Genomic DNA, 17,647 nt, shown 5'->3' with positions numbered 1-17,647 from the left:
TCATACAGAATGTGGTCTTTTGTGTCTGGCTTCTTTCACTTAACATGTTTCTGAGGTTCACCCATGTCACTGTGTCTGCCTGTACCTCACGCCCTTTACATTTAAAGGAATGTTTATTTTCCTCGATACGATACTACGCATCTATCGGAAGTGGCCATAAAGAGAGAAACAGCTGAAATAACATCAGAGCAAAGAGAAAGAACTTACTTGCACTGAGCATGAAAGTATTTGATCAGATTCTGCAGCAAATCCACTCCCTTCTTAATTTTAATTTCATTGACCTTCAGCAGATACTGTTAAGAAAACACAAGATGGTGTGTCATATGCAGAACAGGACAGACTGCCTTCTCCACTATGTAAGATAAATCTAACACCAACCATTAATTAAAGATAAGAAAGAAACTAAAGAAACATCCTCTCTGGCTGCATAGACAGACTCACCTCTCATTGGTGCATTGCTAGAATAGTCTCTCCATTAGTGTTTCTCCACTTCTCTGGGGGTAGAGCTCCTGGCAGATGCCTAGTACTTTCTGAATGCCAGAACTAAACATTTCTCTCAGTCTGGTGCTACGTGAATTATTTGATGTCCAGGTAGTTAAATATTTATCTTGAAACACAACTCTTAGTAGTAAGACACTGTATCTTAACCTGCTAGAGGAAATCTTCTATGAGCTACACAAAGAATGTGGATGTTGAGAGGGAATGGGCTCTTTCTATCTGCAGCCTTCCGTCCTATGTCCCTTCTCGGGCAGCTCATTGTCTGCCACACTAACTACCAGTGTCTAGGAGTGGAGACTCTCATCACCATGTCTCTAACGCCGGCACCGAAAAAAAAATGTGATTGCTATCAAAACCAAATTTTGAGTTGAAATGAATGAAAGCCATTTTTAACTTGGAGAATTCAGGAATGGCCACTAAAATATCCGGAAGTCCCAGGGAATCCACAAAACCAGCATCAGAAAATACATTTGTTCTTTGCTAAAGGTTTGCAGAACAAAGACTCCATAAATTCTCTATCCCTTCCACGGTCAGGATACAACAAAAAGAACTCTGACAACATGTCCTCTCCGAGACTGGGTGCCTCCGAAAGAGCAGCGACCCCTGCTGACCACGCCCACTACTCAGCAATAACCTGGGAAGTAAGTTCATGTTCAAGCCACAGTCCAGCCAGAGAGAGAGAGAGAGAGAGCGAGCGAGCGCACTGCTCTGAGACAATCAAGTACAAAATCTCCTTTTCCTATACCAAGCACCTTTATGTTTTCTTCTTTCAGTCTGATATTTATTTACTGTTAACTGAATAAGATGCTTGGCAGCGTGTCAAATGGTTAAGCTGTTAATAAGATGCTTCGCAATGTGTGGACCTTTTGACATAGAAATTCTTCTTACAGGAACTTATTCTAAGAAGATAATCATAGACATTTACAAAGATGAATAGATAACAAGGTTCAGTGCAGACTTGTTTGTAAAAGTAACAAATGGCAACCCAAATGTAATGAATGGAAAATTAAAGTATGGTTCAGCCACACACAAAAAATTGCTATGTAGCCATGAAGCCAGTGAAGCAAAGACTTTCCAACATGGAAAGATGCCCATGACATACTCATGAGTCAAAATAATCAGGTTACAAAGCACCAGTAGAGAATGATCCTGTTTATACAAATTATTTTTATGTACACAGATATATATATATATATATATATATATATATATGAAAGATGTCAAAGTGCTTATCTTCTGGTGAGTAAAATCTGGGGTGATTTTTAATTTCATATATATATAGACTAATTTTTTAAAGTGTGGATTTTTATAATCACAGAAAAACAAGAGAGGATCTCTTATACATTCTCCATACACAGATGTTCTATATTACCTACTTATTATGGCACACTGAATTTCTCTACAAAATTCATTTTGAAGAAAAAGTTCAGCAGCTTTAAAATAAACACCTGAGGGGATCCCTGGGTGGCTTCAGCGGTTTAGCACCTGCCTTCGGCCCAGGACATGATCCTGGGGTCCCGGGATCAAGTTCCAGATCGGGCTCCCTACATGGAGCCTGCTTCTCCCTCTGCCTGTGTCTCTGCCTCTCTCTCTCCCTCTGTGTGTCTCTCATGAATGAATAAATAAAATCTTTAAAAATAAAATGAAATAAAATAAAATGAATACCTGAAAGCCATTCTTTTAGATTAAATCTTGGGCAACTAACATTTTAGATACCTAAACAATGGCAAGAGTTTATGATACTTGAGATGTTCGGCATGAGGAACTAGCTGAACAATTTTACCATGAATAACTCCAGCAATCTATTCACTTTGAGATTCTGGGGCCTGGGGGCGGGGGGGAGGGCTGCTTTTCAAATATATTCCTCCTTCGCCCACGGAAAGTCTTTTCCAGCCCACTTCTGTTTGGCCCACATGAGTATCCTTCATCAGGTATGTCCTCCTCTGGATGCTTCTGCACAAAGATAAGGTGCCTGCATCCACTAACTGCCAGAACCCCCAGCAAGTGTGCAACTGAGAGGCATCATCTAGACAGGACATTTTCAATAAAATTAACTACTTCACCAGTGCACGGATCTACTCACTCTGAAGGGGAGATTTAACTAGTGTTGGGTGCAATGCACCTCACCTCAAAAGGGGAGATTTAACTAGTGTTGGGTGCAATGCACCTCACCTCAAAGATATACTAGTTAAGTTTCACAATTCACTAAACATTTTTAAACAAGCAGTCTTTTGCAGAGTTTAAGCTAACGTATTTCCTCCTTACTAGCCAAAAAAGAAAAAAAAAAAAAAAAGAAGAGCATAAACTGTACACAACATAAACACACACACCTGTTCCAAACCCATTCTTTGTAAAACACTGCTACTCATTTTTACCCCAATTAAACAGAAACAATACCTCATATTGGTGTAACAAACAGCAATTTCCTATCCCATCTCATAACCTCTGGACTGATTCCCCTAACACCCTGTGAAACCTGTGAAATCGGCCAGGCAAGCATTGTTACATATGAGGTCTGTTTACAAAACAACACGTTTCTAAAAACATCCACTCTCCTCTTAAGACTTAGAGCTTAGTTAACTTTCTAAATATCCACTTAATGAAAAAAGAGCAAAGGAAGAACAAAGGAATAAAGAAGACATGAGATATAAAAAACAAAAAAAGACAGCAGACATAAATCCAACCACATCAATAGTAACATCAAATGTGAATGGATTAAACAATCCCATCAAAAGGCTGAGTTTGTCAGACTAGATTTTAAAAACACTGTCTGCCGGAAACACGCTTTAGAGTCATAGAAACACACAGGTTGAAAAAGAAATTCCATGCAAACAGAAACTTAAAGAGCTGGAGTGGCTGTACTGGTGTGAGACTAATATCCTCTCCTTGATCCTGGGACTGGTTCTGTGCCACTGACCACTGAAGAGATTGCTCAGGGAATAAAAACTCGTTTAAATATACTCCTAAGATGCACAATTCTAAAAGTTAAACTCCCGTTGCAATTAATAAACGTTCTGAAGTCAAAAGTGCCTTGTGGTTCAGCTTTGCTGTGGAGTGCTCCCAGGGTGCCGGAGAGCAGGCTCAGCCAGTTTTGGGGCCTGTCACAGACATCACCGAGCACTTGGCACATCTAAAACTGAAGTCTGAGCTGCCATGGCACAATTGCCAAGGAGCACGAGGGGCTCCATGGGCACTGTCAGGAGAGGGGACCCTCAGGCAGAGGTGAGAATGGTTTCCACAGGGCTTTCTTCCCCTTCTTACCCACAAGCAAGGCATAAAAGGCCTTCATGATCGGTGTCTGGTATTTCCTGCCCCCCTCAGCCTCCAGCAAGGGACGTGTCCCAGGGCATCAGTGCTACTTCCCTCCCCCCACAAAGGCAAGGGCTCAAAGCTGCAGAACAGAGCAGAGCAGAACAACTCCCCAGGGCCGCCTGCCTTGATGAGTGAATCTGGGTGGAAGCGCTTCAGAGGCAGGTGGCTTGGCTTTCCGTAGTATGTCCTCACTCACTCATTCACTCACTCACAGACACCCACAGGGGACCGGCTGCAGTTTTTTCCAGCTGACTTCTCCCTGGCCTTCCTCATGAATTCCACTGGTATAATGGGAACCCAGATACCTCATTAAAAAAACACTAACGGAGAGAGTATTCTAGCAATGCACCAGTGAGAGGTGAGTCTGAGGCCAGAGAGAATGTTTCTTTAGTTTCTTTCTTATTCTTAATTAATGGTTGATGTTAGATTTATCTTATCCCACCCTCCCAGGGACTCAGGCTCCACTTGTAAGAGAAATCAGACAAATGGAGTCCAATAATGCATTAGTGTGCTGTCTGAAGCCTCTGGGAAGTGTGCACTCCCCGGAGTTCATGTGCTGGTGAAGGCAGCCCACCTGGAACCCAGCACCCTGCCAGAACCTGCATCCCACACCTTCCCAACCGTGGTGGCACCCTCAGCATTCACCCTGCACATCTGTAGCTGGAGCCTGCACCCCCTGGTGCTTACCTTGCACATCTGTAGCTAGCCTGCACCCCCTGGTGCTCTGCTCCCACATCTGTAGCTAGAGCCTGTACCCCTGGTACTCTGTTCCCACGTCTGTAGCTGGAGCCTGCACTGCCTGTGCTCCCACATCTGTACCTGGAGCCTGCGCTCCCTGGTGCTCACCTCCCACATCTATAGCTGGAACCTGCATCCCCCGGTGCTCTGCTCCCACATCTGTAGCTGGAGCCTCCACCCCATATGTTCCCACATCTATAGCTGAAGTCTGCACCCCCAGGGCTCACTTCCCATATCTGTAGCTGGAGCCTGCACCCCATGTGCTTCCACATCTGTAGCTGGAGCCTGCACCCCTGGGGCTCACCTCGCACATCTGTAGCTGGAAAAGCCGCCGCTCCTTTTCCATCTCTTCAGCAATTTCAGCCCCACTGATTTCGGTGCGAATCATCCCATGCAGCTTGGCATGCTCCTTCTTCTCCTTTTCAATTTTGGTTCTACAGGTGAAAAAACAAGGATAATTTGAGATGCCTCTTAGCACAGCACTCTGCACTGGACAGGCTTGCCGGGATGCCATTACCCAGCCTGCAACACAAATGTGCACAAGTCTTTTAGAAACAAGATAGCCTCTTTACTTACTGGAAAGGAACATGCATTTGATCCTAAGAATGTCAAATCTGACCCTTTTTGTTGAGTACTCACTCAAAAAATACTTCCTAAGCACCTCCTTTGTGCCAGATCTGGGTCAAAAGAGGCAGAAAGCCTGTGCATGCCTCAGGTCTCCTTTAGGGCAGTGCTCTGTCCGTCTGTCTGGGTATCTGTCGCTGTGCCTGCTGAGCAGCACACGGGGCTGTGTGGTGGGACTCCCTCCCTCCTCCTATTTCTTCCCACTCCTCTCCACCCACCTCCTGAGCGGGGCCTTGCCAGGGCTCTGTCTTGACTAGGATAGTGTTCATCACTGCAGAAATCAACCTCGCATGTAAACGATTAAAGAGTTACTTTTAAAACTTATCTGAGAATTATTTGAAGCTCTTGCACTGTCAAATTCTGGCATTTTGTGAGTAATTCTGTCCCTACTCTATGTATGTCCTGATTTTACAGAATTTGATCTTGTTCCCCCTTCGAGCCTTTTCCTTTCGGAACCAGCAGAGTCTTTCAGGCAATCCTCCTCAAACCCCCCTTGTGGCCCAGGTTCAGTTACACACAGAAGTATCCCGTCTGAGGCACTTGAGGGTGGTGGCAACTGCAGCTGGATGGAAAGTCACCCACTGGCCCTGGCTCAGTGACCTTCTCGCTAGCTGACCAGCAGCAAACCACCAAGTCCTGGCCTCCTGTCTATAAAGCAGGAGTGGCGATCCTTTCTCCATCGAGTGTCCTGTACTGGTATGCAGAGGACGGTGCTAAGGGCCAGAAACTTCTCTGGCTTGAACAGACCTTCAAGGCCATCTACCTCAACACTCTGTGATTATAGGTGAATGTATGCCATTAGTGAAAAATCCAGAATTTGGGGATCCAAGCAACTTCGAGTATGGAAATGTAAGATTTCCAGGAAGGGGACAAATAGCAAAGGTTTGGTATTCCTTGGTTTGAGCTTCGTGATCCCTCACCCAAGGCTGGTTTTAAAAACAAAACACATACAAACACAAAAACCCCAGGTCTACTTAAATACTTGTAGTTACATCTGGAACTACTTTCTTCTTAACACCTCTCTCTGTAACAGATGGCTTCATGTTAAAGTTTCTATTTCCACTCAGAAAACTCTACATTGTTACCCGATGCACAGTAATTGCAAAGCAAACATGAGACATTTAAAAATATTTTCTGTCTCTCAAGTATTTACAGTAATTGAAACCACTATCCCCACAATCGCCAGCCCAATTCCATCGAGCTGAACCTTCCCATGCTGGGAAGGAGAGACTGTGATCTGAAATGTGCTATGGCACAAACAGATGGACAGAGTGGTCATGTCTTCAGTGGAAACAGTGGTGCACATCCAAGAACCAACCAACCCTTTCTTCTTGTTCTTATGGCAGATGAAGCGATCAAATAAGGCTAGAGTAGGGTGTTGCAACTATCTCTCTTTTCTCTCTCTTTCTAAACTGAGGGACTGGTGTTGCAGGGAAATTGAGACACAAAACTAAAAGCAGACAGCTCTTGCAAATCACCAGGAAGCTGGTTGCCAAAAACTGCATTGCCATCGTAAATGGTGACAAAATGGGGAAAGCATTTTTTTTTTAAAAGAGGGAAAGAAACACCTCTGACACAACCTGGATTTCACATTCTTCAATTAGCTTTCCTGAAAATAACTTTCTGTAACCATTATGACATCACAGAAAAGGGACCAGGAGAAACTCGTTGAAGAGGTCCCCCTAGCTTCGCTAAATTTAGACACCGAGTGTGAAAGCATTTGGCATCATAACGGACCACAGCAACACAGGTTTAAGTGAAGTCTCCCCTAGGTTAAGGTTTATTTAAAAAATACCTTTGAGCCATAAAAGCTCAATTTAAAATTAAGATCTCAAATTTCATACATTTTTTTAAAAAATGGAAACACTCACATTTTTGTTTCATAGTCCTTCCAAGCTTTATCAAAAGGCTTTTTCAGATCCTGTAAACAGAGAGGCATAAATTAAACGGAACTCATATTAACTTCTGGGCAAGACAACTTATTTATTCCTGGACTGGTCCTGAAAGGAGCATTAATTTCTGTAATAAATGATGTATGCAATCCCATGAAAAATAAAGAACCTAGGGTACAGGCTTTTAATTAGATGAGTAGCTTTGCCACACACACACAGAGGAAGCAGGGAATCCCGGCACGTTCGCACTGCCCAGCTAGAGTGAGTATGAACTCAGGACCAGATACCCCACCCAGAGAACCATTTAATCTCCAAGTGTTTTAGTACCTCTCTCTACAAAAAAATAGGGACACTGACTTTTTCAATGAATAGGAGATGTAACCCTGATTTGGGCCCCCAGAGCAATGACAGAAAGGCTGTTCACCTTCTCCTGAGGTCTCCTGATTCCACTCTTCTGTCTGGAACTTCGGACCTCATATGCTTTCATAAAAGCTGGCTCAAAAGTATACTGAGCCACTGAAAATTTTATCAAATGGTTCCCATCTATTTGTGTTTCCTTTAACAGGGTTCTTTTGTAAGAACCTCCTTTTTTAGGGGTCAGGAGGCCTATTTTTTCTTTGGCTCTTCACTGGCCTTATGACAAGGCCAAAGCTCATAGCCCAGCATTGGAGGCCTTCCACAAACTAGCCCTTCCCACCCTGGAAGCCTTATCTCCTACTCCTGTACCTCCCTGGACTCAGGGCTCAAGCCTCAGGAGCAGTACCCTGTCACGCTCCCACCTACCTGGATGTGTATCCCTTTACCTCGTGTGCCCTGCCCTCCCATTTCGCTGGCTAACTGGGCTAACATGTGTTCTAGGACCTAGGTCCAGGACGATGAGGAATGTTCCTCAGTCTCGTAATAGCTCGCCAGTCCTGGCAAGCTCTGGGAAGTAAATACTGAAAGGTCTCTGCAGAGGTCGCTGAGATTGGCCAGCCTAGGCTTCCGGATGAGCCAGACGTGCCTGCGAATCACGTGCAGATCCAATCAGAGAATGTGATTTAAGAACTGGGGCACAATCATCTGTCTTTCAGATCACACATCTGTTTGGGCCAATGACGTGCAAAAGCGGCTACTGCTCAGCATCTGGTACAGACACCACTCGAGCCGACTTCCTCACTCACGTGTTCATGAAACAAATCACAGCCTAGGCGTTTATTCTGAACAATGAACGTCCTTTGGAGGATGGAAAAATAACGTTGGCTCAAGCCTTACTGGTGCGGATTTTCCTGCCAGGAAGCTACATCCTTGCAAGGACCCTTACCGCAACAGTCAGTGAGAGCCACACTGGCCTGAGAACCAGACTTCCCCACATGGGCTTCCCCACTCAACCAACAGAGCCTGAAAACTGTTCACAGAAAACAGTTTCTTTCCCTTCCTGCCCTCCTCTCTTTCCCACATTTATGGCACCAGCTAGATGACCGGAAAGGCCATGGGACACCACCGGTATGCCTGAAAGGTGATGCCAAGGTAGCAAATCGAGGGAAACTGAGGCAGCAAAAAACCATCTTATCCAGTAAGAAGCTGGGTGTGTGCTGTGGCCTCGACAGGCCAGCAGGACTGCAATTCTACGTCCCCCAACGGCCGTCCCTGGAGAGTTGGTTCTTTGAGGGCATACCCCTTTCACTCCTTTCAGGTCTCCCTTCAGCAGACTGTCCAAGGGGAAGGAGATGATGTTGTTCATATTCTGAATCTAAAAAGCAAACAAACAAAATTCTCATTCGATTTCCTTTTTAATCTCCAGTAAGGACAGCAAGATGTTAGAGAACAACTGGTATCAATTAACCTTCCCTAAAAACCTGGCCTGCATGAGCATGTCAGCCTTCTTCATTCCGAAGCTCTTCATGGTGGCTTTATCTTGCAAACAGAAACATAACTCATAGAAGTCTGTAACCGTCTATTCTTCACAACTGTGAAGCTGGTTGAAAAGATCGTCATTGTGATGAAGAAAAATTATTTCAAAATAATGAGAGAACCACTCTAAAGATACTGGACTAGAATTCACAAACACACACTTCCTGCTCTCACTCACGGCTCTGTCCAATGTCCTGGGCTATGCTTCATTGATGTCTCAGGGCCCACAGATCCCAGTCTCCCCCAGAACTGACCCCCACAGGGCAACACAGAACAAAGAAGAGAACGAAGGAGGTCACTGTTTTGTGGATGCATATGAGTCAATGTTCAGAGACAGGAAGAGAAAGAGGTATGGTGTATTGCATGTTGTTGCATGTGTGAGGTGTGGGGTATATGTGAGATTTGTGGTGTGTGTGTGTGTGTTGCACGTATTGGGCACATGAAGTGTGGGGTACATGTGGTACATGTGAAGTGTATGTGGGACATGTGGGGTGTGTGTGTATGGGTGTGTGTGTGTGCATGTTGTGTGTATGAGGTGTGGGGGCATATGGGGGATGTAATGTGTGTGTGTGTTGCTGGAAAAGGAGAAAAATGAAAAAAGGACGGGGGGGGGGTCTTGGGTACTCTATTCTTCTCTCTGAAGCAAGAAGACAAGGGATGGAGGCTGAGCAAGTTGTCACCATGGATCAAATAGACCAGAATCAAACCCAAGGCTGTCCCCACTGGCTTCCAATGTGGGTAAGCTAAGATAAAGCTTCAGCTAGGACCCCTCAGGCACAGCCTGCCATGTTCTGAGGCCTGCAGAGTCCCTCCCTGGCAATAAGCTAAAGCTCTATTGTCTCCTCTTCCCAGGCTCAGCCCACTGCCTTAAATCAACACAATTGCCAGTTGGCAATGCCAGGGCCTGGTGGCATGTGTGTCACTTTGGGATATATACACCTAGATTGTGGCCTATAAAAGAAGACAGACAAGTAAGGACTTTGAAACCATGTGCATTTATTCTTACCACTGAGCAGAGGAAAATTTTAATCTTAGTAGAATTACACTGAATAGAAAGACCAACACCAGGTATAATTTTTAGGGAAATAGGGGATCTGATTTTCAAATACTATTCAGCATATGAAACCTCAAAATAGGAGGAAAAAATTTATCTGAAAAATACTGCAAGTGTGTAATGATGCCTGTGCCAAAGCACCAATCCTGCCAAAGAAATGATCGATTGATGACGGTCATTTCAGAAATGGCTTTTTTTGGGGTAACATTTGTCTGAGGCTCGCACACCTCAATGTGTGTCATGCACCTGGCAGGCGTCTGAGGCACAATGTAATCAGCTAGGACTTGTGAGGATTCACCTTAAGCATTGGATTTTTAGACACTGAGAAGTGGAGTTTAAGGCGAGGTCTCAGGGCTGCCTGGAAGGAACAGTGACAAACAAAGGTGGTGCTGGTGAATAGTCTCTGATGGCAGGCACACCTGGTTTCCACCATAAACTGTGGCAGGAGTAAACCTGAGTGCAGAGCACAGGGCTGCCGCACGCCTGGCTCCTCCCACACCTCCACCCACCGGCAAGGATGCCTGCTGGCGACTGCATGGACCCAAGCCAGCTGCCACTCCACACCCGCCCTGCTGCTTCTGGCAGGTCCCTCACACCGGGCTCCTCTCGGCTCCGCCTTGCAGACCAGCTGCTCACCCACAAGCTCTCCGCTGGCCATTCTTGCCGCCGTGTTCCTGGGTGGGTCTCTCTGCCCCTTTTCTGGACTGAGGCTCTATGCTCCTGGCCTCCGGCCCCTGCTCTCTGCCCGACCCACCCCCATCCTCGGCAGTTGTCAGATTCATCTGGTGTGGTGCCCCTGCCCTAGGGACCCTCCACAGTCCACCTCCTTCACCACTTTCCATCTTCGTATCCGGCCAAGTGGAAGTCTTTGCTCTTGTCTGCTTGTGCTCAATCTGTTCCACCCCGCTGAGTGTCCTCCCACACCTCCTCGTCCAAAGCCTTCTCATCCACCAGGCTTTCCCCACATGCTACCTTCTCCATTAGCACCTCCCAGCTGCCAGCAGGAAGTGATTCCTCCCTCCCAAGTCCTCTAATATTCTCTTTTTAACAAATTTCTTCAGGCCCTTGACAGGTCCTACACTGCTTCATCTCATCAGTCTCGCACTGTACACCCCGAAGGACAGTTTTAAGTATACTTCATTTTATATGCCCCGTGGCACCTAGCACAGGGCTTGGCCCAGAGCAGGTGCCTGAGAAACACTGAGTAAATCAATATACTGAAGTATTTTCCTGATCATCTAATGCATAAGGGACAGACCCTTGAGATACATTAATACCCTTAAACTGAACATCATATGGCAAATATGTATGTGAATTCGTTAATCCATTCATCATGTATTTATTGAGCATGTATTTTGTAGACACCAACTAGCTAGCTACAAAATAAAACACAGTACTTGCCAGCCAGGCAGGCTACCCTGGGCTTGGGAAGAAGGGGACTGTCCCAGTTACTGAGCCTTGAGACATTGCCCATTCAGCCACACGATCACAAAGAGCCATGGCTAAGACTCAGAGGCACTGATCAATTTGGTCCTAAACATTGCCGAAAGGGGAGCCAACACAGCACCATCTTGGATAAGGCAAGTACAAGAAAGAGGCAGCAAAAACAGTCTGAGGAGGAGCAGTAAAACTGCCCAGGGTGGCAGGTTGAGCCAAAGGCACCAGCACAACCCAATTATACAGTGGGCTGGAGGGGGAGAAAAAAGACCAAGGTGCTTACAGATTAAAAATCTTATTATTAAAAAAAAATATATTATTATTAGGGCAGCCCCGGTGGTGCAGAGGATTAGCGCCGCCTGCAGCCTAGAGCGTGATCCTGGAGACCCTGGATGAGTCCCATGTCAGGCTCTCTGCATGGTGCCTGCTTCTCCCTCTGCCTGTGTCTCTCTCTGCCTCTCTCTCTCTCTCTCTCTCTCTGTCTCTATGAATAAAAATAAAAATCTTATTATTAGAAAGAAGTCTAGTGGGTTTGTTACAAGAGGCATGTGTAGGTATGAGTGCATGCACGGATGAATGAGGAGAACAGAATTCTTTACAGCACGGGGAAAGAACACAAAATTTGGCTGATAAATCTACTTTAAGACTATTTGTTATTTAATTCAAACAAGAGTATAGGTACTGATAGACAGGTGTTAGGTCCAGAAGAGGTAAACTAAGCTTTGGTATCTAGACTGAAACAGTAAAGTTGAGGAGTGAAAATCGATGGCTACGCAACCAGCTGGCTTTGCTTTCATTCTCTCTCTCTCTCTCTCTTTTTTTTTCTTTTTTTAAGATTTTTAATTTATTCATGAGAGACAGGCAGAGGGAGAAGCAGGCTCCTCACAGGGAGCCCAATGTGGGACTTGATCCTGGGACTCTGGGATCACGCCCTGAGCCAAAGGCAGACACCGAACTGCTAAGCCACCCAGGCATCCCTGCTTTCATTCTCAATGCCGTGGATGGGGCCCACAGCCTTGCAGTGACCAGGACGTCACACAGCCACTATAGCTGCCAAGGAGATGCACAGGGTCCTTAGGGAATGACAGGAGATAAAGCTGAAGAGGCACAGAGGGTTAGCAGACAAAGATGGATTAGGTAGAACCGCGGTCCCCAGGAACTCACCATCTAATAGGAAAGATAAAGCCCATAATTAAGTAAGCAACCTGCCCTGTGAAAACTCTGAAGAGCCAAATAAAGCACCATGGAACTTCTAAGAAAAGAAACTTACTTTTAGTCTAGACACCAGGGAAATCTTTGCTGACTGGGAGTTATGTGAGATAGACCTTTAAAAAAGAGGGAGAATTTTGTCTTGCAAGATGGGGTGGAGGGTCTCCCAGGCAAAAGGAGCAGGGTGGAGAAGCAGCCAAAGGTACATGTTAGCCACGTGAGCACAGGGGCAGGGAAGACAATGCTGAGAAGGAAGTCCAGATGCCAGATGGACCCAGGGGGTTCTGGCTTTCATTCCAGTGGATTTTTTTTTTCTGGAGTTATTCAAATGATCTAAAATAAGAAACCATTACTTTTCTAATCAGAAAATAATTAGCTGAATTATTACAAGAGAGACTAAGTGGTTGCCTGGAGCTGGGGGTTAACTGAAAGAGGACACGAGGGACCTTCCTGGGGGGAAAAATGGTCTCTAGGCTGATGTATGGTCATGGCTTCACCATTGGTAGAGTTCCTAGAAATCACTGACTTGTAATACTTGAAATGGGTAAAATTCATGACATATAAAATATACCTCAATAAGGCTGTTTTTTTTTTTATTTATTTATGATAGTCACACAGAGAGAGAGAGAGAGAGAGAGGCAGAGACACAGGCAGAGGGAGAAGCAGGCTCCATGCAAGGAGCCCGACGTGGGACTCGATCCCGGGTCTCCAGGATCGCGCCCTGGGCCAAAGGCAGGCGCTAAACCGCTGCGCCACCCAGGGATCCCCAAGGCTGGTTTTTTTTAAAAAAGAAATATACAATTATAAACAGAATCCTCATCAATGAATTCATTAACCCAGCTTCGTACTACAGGACAGTAGCCTCTGGATTTATATGCTCCACGTATATAAACTGCACAGCCCAGAAGCATTCTGACTCAGGGTGAGCATCCCAGAAAATGTCTGCTTTCGTTTCCACTTGGCTGGGAGAACACGTACGCTGGAGCCCAGATGCTCTGTGTTGGCAAGAGTGCCCTGAAGCACGAAGGCTGGGCTCTGACTCTTTCTCTGACTCTGTGTGCTTGGGGCAGCCCCACAGTCTTGAATGCACCATCTTCTGTTCTGGCGGACAGCAGTGAAAACCACAGCCAAAGACTAGTGCACATCCCTGTGCTCAGCAGCCCCTGCCTCAATTCATGAGTAATGAAATCTTTATGACCTAAGGGAATAATTAAGTTATCCCTGGGTAATCCAGCCAGAATATTCCCTTAGTGCCAAGCAAGCACTGGGCTTTCTCCTATGTTCTTACTTTTAACACATATATTTATACAAAATGGCTTTCTGAATCACCAAGCACGATCCAAATAGAAGTCATTAAGCTCAATCACTGCTATTAACTATGGATCTAATACCAATAGCAAATAGGTAATCTTCTTTTTTCTTAATTACAGTTTTTATTTAAGTAATCTCTATGCCCAACTTGGGGCTCGAACTCATAACCCTGAGACCAAGAGTCACATGCTCTTCTGACTGAACCAGCCAGGTGACCCACAAATAAGCAATCTTTGAATTAACAATCCCCCCTTCTCCCTTCCTGTCTTCACTTTTCCTGGATTCACTTGGATACGTCTGACAAGATGAGAGAGTAAGTAGTCAAAGGTCTGCAATCTCACAAGGAGAAATAAAATGATTCAATTGGTGGGGCAGACAGGCTGGCAGAAATCAAGAAGAACCTCAGTATGCTACTGCCACTGTTCACCATTCGTGAACCAAAATGGGAAAGATTAGTGGGGGCTGGGGAGACAGAGCCAGCCAACAGCCATCTTTCCATGCTATTCTTCCTAATTTTGGGGTGGGGGTATTAAAAATTCCTGGACTCTAGCTTTGTCACTTCCATACTCAGTAAAATCTTTCCACTTTCCCTCCTATGCTTCCTCAGCCCACAGGGGCACCATCTCGCCTGCTCCTTTAGCTCCCATCACTAGTGACCACCTGTTGCTAATCCAGCCAAAGCTCCACCTTGGTCCCATAAATAAAGCACCATGGAACTTCTAAGAAAAGAAACTTACTTACTTTTAGTCTGGACACCAGGGAAATCTTTGCTGATTGGAGGTTATGTGAGATAGACCTTTAAGAAAGAGGGAGAATTTTGTATTGCAAGATGGGGTGGAGGGTCTCCCTGGCAAAAGGAGCAGGGTGGAGAAGTATACAACATGCCCTGGGACCTCGGTGCTGCCTCCTTAACTCAGGCAATGAGCAAAATGGCTTTGCCAGGTGATCTTGCTAAAGGGGATCCATCTAGAAGCCTGAACCTAGACAGGATACTCTTATCACAGCTATTTTTAAGAAGCAGCACAAAAAGAGAGAATCACAACAGAGGAAGTCACTGGGCAGACTTCCTACCTCCAGGCCTGTGAATCTAGTAAGTCCAGGTGTTCCCAAGGCTCCCCTCCAAAATCCTTAATAGAGCCCAACTCTCTTTGGGGATAATAAGGTTGTCTCTAAAAGGCCAATGTATTGCTATATAAAACATGGCTAAGGAATCTCATCTGAGACTGATCTGTGTCATGTAAGTTTATTTTCATCTACTTTGTTCATGAGAAGCCTGAGAAGCAGACAACACTTTGAGATCTGTGGAGTGTTTCTTTTCTTTCTAACATGAGCAAATGCTGCCCAATCACAGAGTTACACAAGTAAAAGTGAGGCTTCAAAGAAAGGCAAACCACAAGGAGGCCCAGCTCCTCCTTGTCAGGGTGGAGGGTTGCAAAAAAGACTTCAGACCTCATTGCTTCAGTTAAGGGCATAATTCTCAGCGAGGTTTCAGTATTACTAAGGATGAGTATGTAAGAAACAGTCATCACCTGCTGGAAGCTTCAAGTTATTTCCAGGAGCCAGAGCCTAAGGCCCAGTAGGGCGTGTGGGTTGCTAAGTGTGTTATAGTAGCAGGTAAGGCTATACACCTGTGCTGTCCAATGTGTTAGGTTCTAGCTACACGTATATACTCATCACATTGAAATTAACTGAAATTAAATCAAGTTAAAGACCAAGTTCCTTAGTTGCACTAGCCCTATTTCAAGTGTTCAACAGCTACATGTGGCTGATGGCTTATTATACTGAAGCAGGTATCAACATTTCCATCAAAGCAAAAGTTCTACTGAACATCAATGCTTTAAACCAATAGCTTAAAAAAAACTTAAGCACCTTTATTAAGGTATAATTGACATATAGTAAGCTACACACACTTTAAAGTGTACCTAACTCTGGGAAATGAACTAGGGGTGGTGGAAGGGGAGGTGGGCGGGGGGGTGGGGGTGACTGGGTGACGGGCACTGAGGTGGGCACTTGACGGGATGAGCACCGGGTGTTATTCTATATGTTGGCAAATTGAACACCAATAAAAAATAAATTTATAAAAAAATAAAGTGTACAATTTGGTAAGTTATGACACATATACACACACCCGTTAAACCAGTACCAAAATCCTGATAGTGAACATATATATATCCATCCCCCAAAAAAGTTTCTTTGTGCTCCTCTTACAATCCCCATCTCCCAGTTCCTCAGTCCCTGGGCAGCCACTGATCTAATTCTGTCAGCAAAGAATAGTTTGCATTTCCCAGAATTGTATGTATCTGGAATCATGGGGCATGCACTCCTTTCCGTGGCATCGTATCTGGTTTGAGAGTGAGCACTCCTTACTTGGAGAGGCGTCCATGCTGGTGCATCAACAGTCCACTCTTGTTCCTTGCTGAGCACTGCTCCACAGTCTGGCCAGACTACAATCAGCTTATCCTGACACCTGCTCACAGACTTCTGAGTTATTTCCAGTTTGGGGGCTACCATAAATCTTACAAAGAAAGGTGCTAGGATGATTCATGGCATGGGACTCTCAAATAGTGGTGGGAAGGCCTTTTCAAGAGGAGACATTTGAGCAGAGTAGAAGTGAGGCACAGAGCCACAGGAGAATCTGGCGGAAGAGTGTTCCCAGCAGAAGGAATTCCTAACATGAAGGCTCTGAGGCAGCAGTGTGCCTGGTGGATTTAAAGAAGTTTTCTATGTGCTTTCCAAAGACTGCTTATCTGAAAAAATGGGCACCCAGGCCAAAAGTTTTTTGGAGAAGCAGAAGGTATTAGATAAAATGGTCTAAATCCCAAAATGGCGGTGGGCTATTTTGTTTCATTCAACCCTAATAACTATTCTGAGAAGTAGGCACAGTTATCCCCATTATACAGACATGCAAAGCAAGAGAGAGCTAAGTCACCCACTTGGCCCCCAAATCCCATTAGAAGCAGCAGAGCCGAAGGGAGAGGCTGAAGCCAGGGCTTGTCCTATCATTTTGCTGCCAGAGAAGGACTCTCACACACACCCCGAGACCAGGCAGGAGGAGCCGGGAGGCAGAACACAGGCTTCCCTCTGAGGGGCCGCTGATGTCACAGTTCCCTTCTAGTCCCTTGTTGAGCAAGCAGTTGGTCAGGAGAGCTACCCAGGTCACTGAGGCTTTCAGGGTCTATGAAGAGGCTCTGCTGGCTGGGGTTGACAGCCTGCACTGGCCCGCTGCACTCCCAGGCCAGCTTCGCTGGCAGCACAGCCACTCCGCTGGTTTGTTTAATTAGAAAAGGGCGGGGGGGAAGCCCACGCCGATCTTGAGTTAAGTTTAACACAAACTGAAAGATCCAAACCAGCCAGCTGCCAAAGACACACTGGCAACTTTCACACCAGAAACACGATGGGATGTAGCTGGCCTGGTTTCTGCCTTACACACTGCGTCTCTGCCACTCATACTGCTTTGATCTGTCAGGTTCTAAGTGGAGAGAAAATAGTGACCCTTTGCCCCTCTTTTCCATCAGAGGCCAGGTGTTGAAATTACACACTACAGCCTCCCTGCAGCCATGCTGGAAACCCACAGACATCCCCCTCTGAGGCCTAGGGGCAGCCACAGAAGAACCCAGCTTCCACAACTTCTCCGAAGCCCACATGATGTGAAAATTAAGCCACTAACCAAAAATGAAAG

General features: G+C 45.5%; 1 protein-coding gene across 10 annotated transcripts in view; it reads right to left on the bottom strand.

Moving 5' to 3' along the window:
• ASAP2 (ArfGAP with SH3 domain, ankyrin repeat and PH domain 2) overlaps positions 1-17,647 on the bottom strand; it is a 173,440-nt gene that overhangs the window by 66,759 nt on the left and 89,034 nt on the right. For all 10 annotated transcript variants that reach the window (XR_005372048.1, XR_005372047.1, XM_038560732.1 and 7 more), the window contains exons 4-7: positions 8,722-8,796; positions 7,044-7,093; positions 4,853-4,982; positions 208-293 (exon numbers count right to left, since the gene is read on the bottom strand). Coding sequence is in view for 8 of the 10 variants with exons in the window: in XM_038560732.1 (XP_038416660.1) it covers positions 208-293; positions 4,853-4,982; positions 7,044-7,093; positions 8,722-8,796 (341 nt within the window). In the remaining 2 variants the exon portion in view is untranslated. The remainder of the gene's footprint in view (positions 1-207; positions 294-4,852; positions 4,983-7,043; positions 7,094-8,721; positions 8,797-17,647) is intronic.

This window comes from Canis lupus, chromosome 17 (assembly GCF_011100685.1).
Source record: "Canis lupus familiaris isolate Mischka breed German Shepherd chromosome 17, alternate assembly UU_Cfam_GSD_1.0, whole genome shotgun sequence".
Taxonomy (NCBI): Eukaryota; Metazoa; Chordata; class Mammalia; order Carnivora; family Canidae; genus Canis; species Canis lupus.
This window is presented reverse-complemented; position numbering and strand designations above follow the sequence as displayed.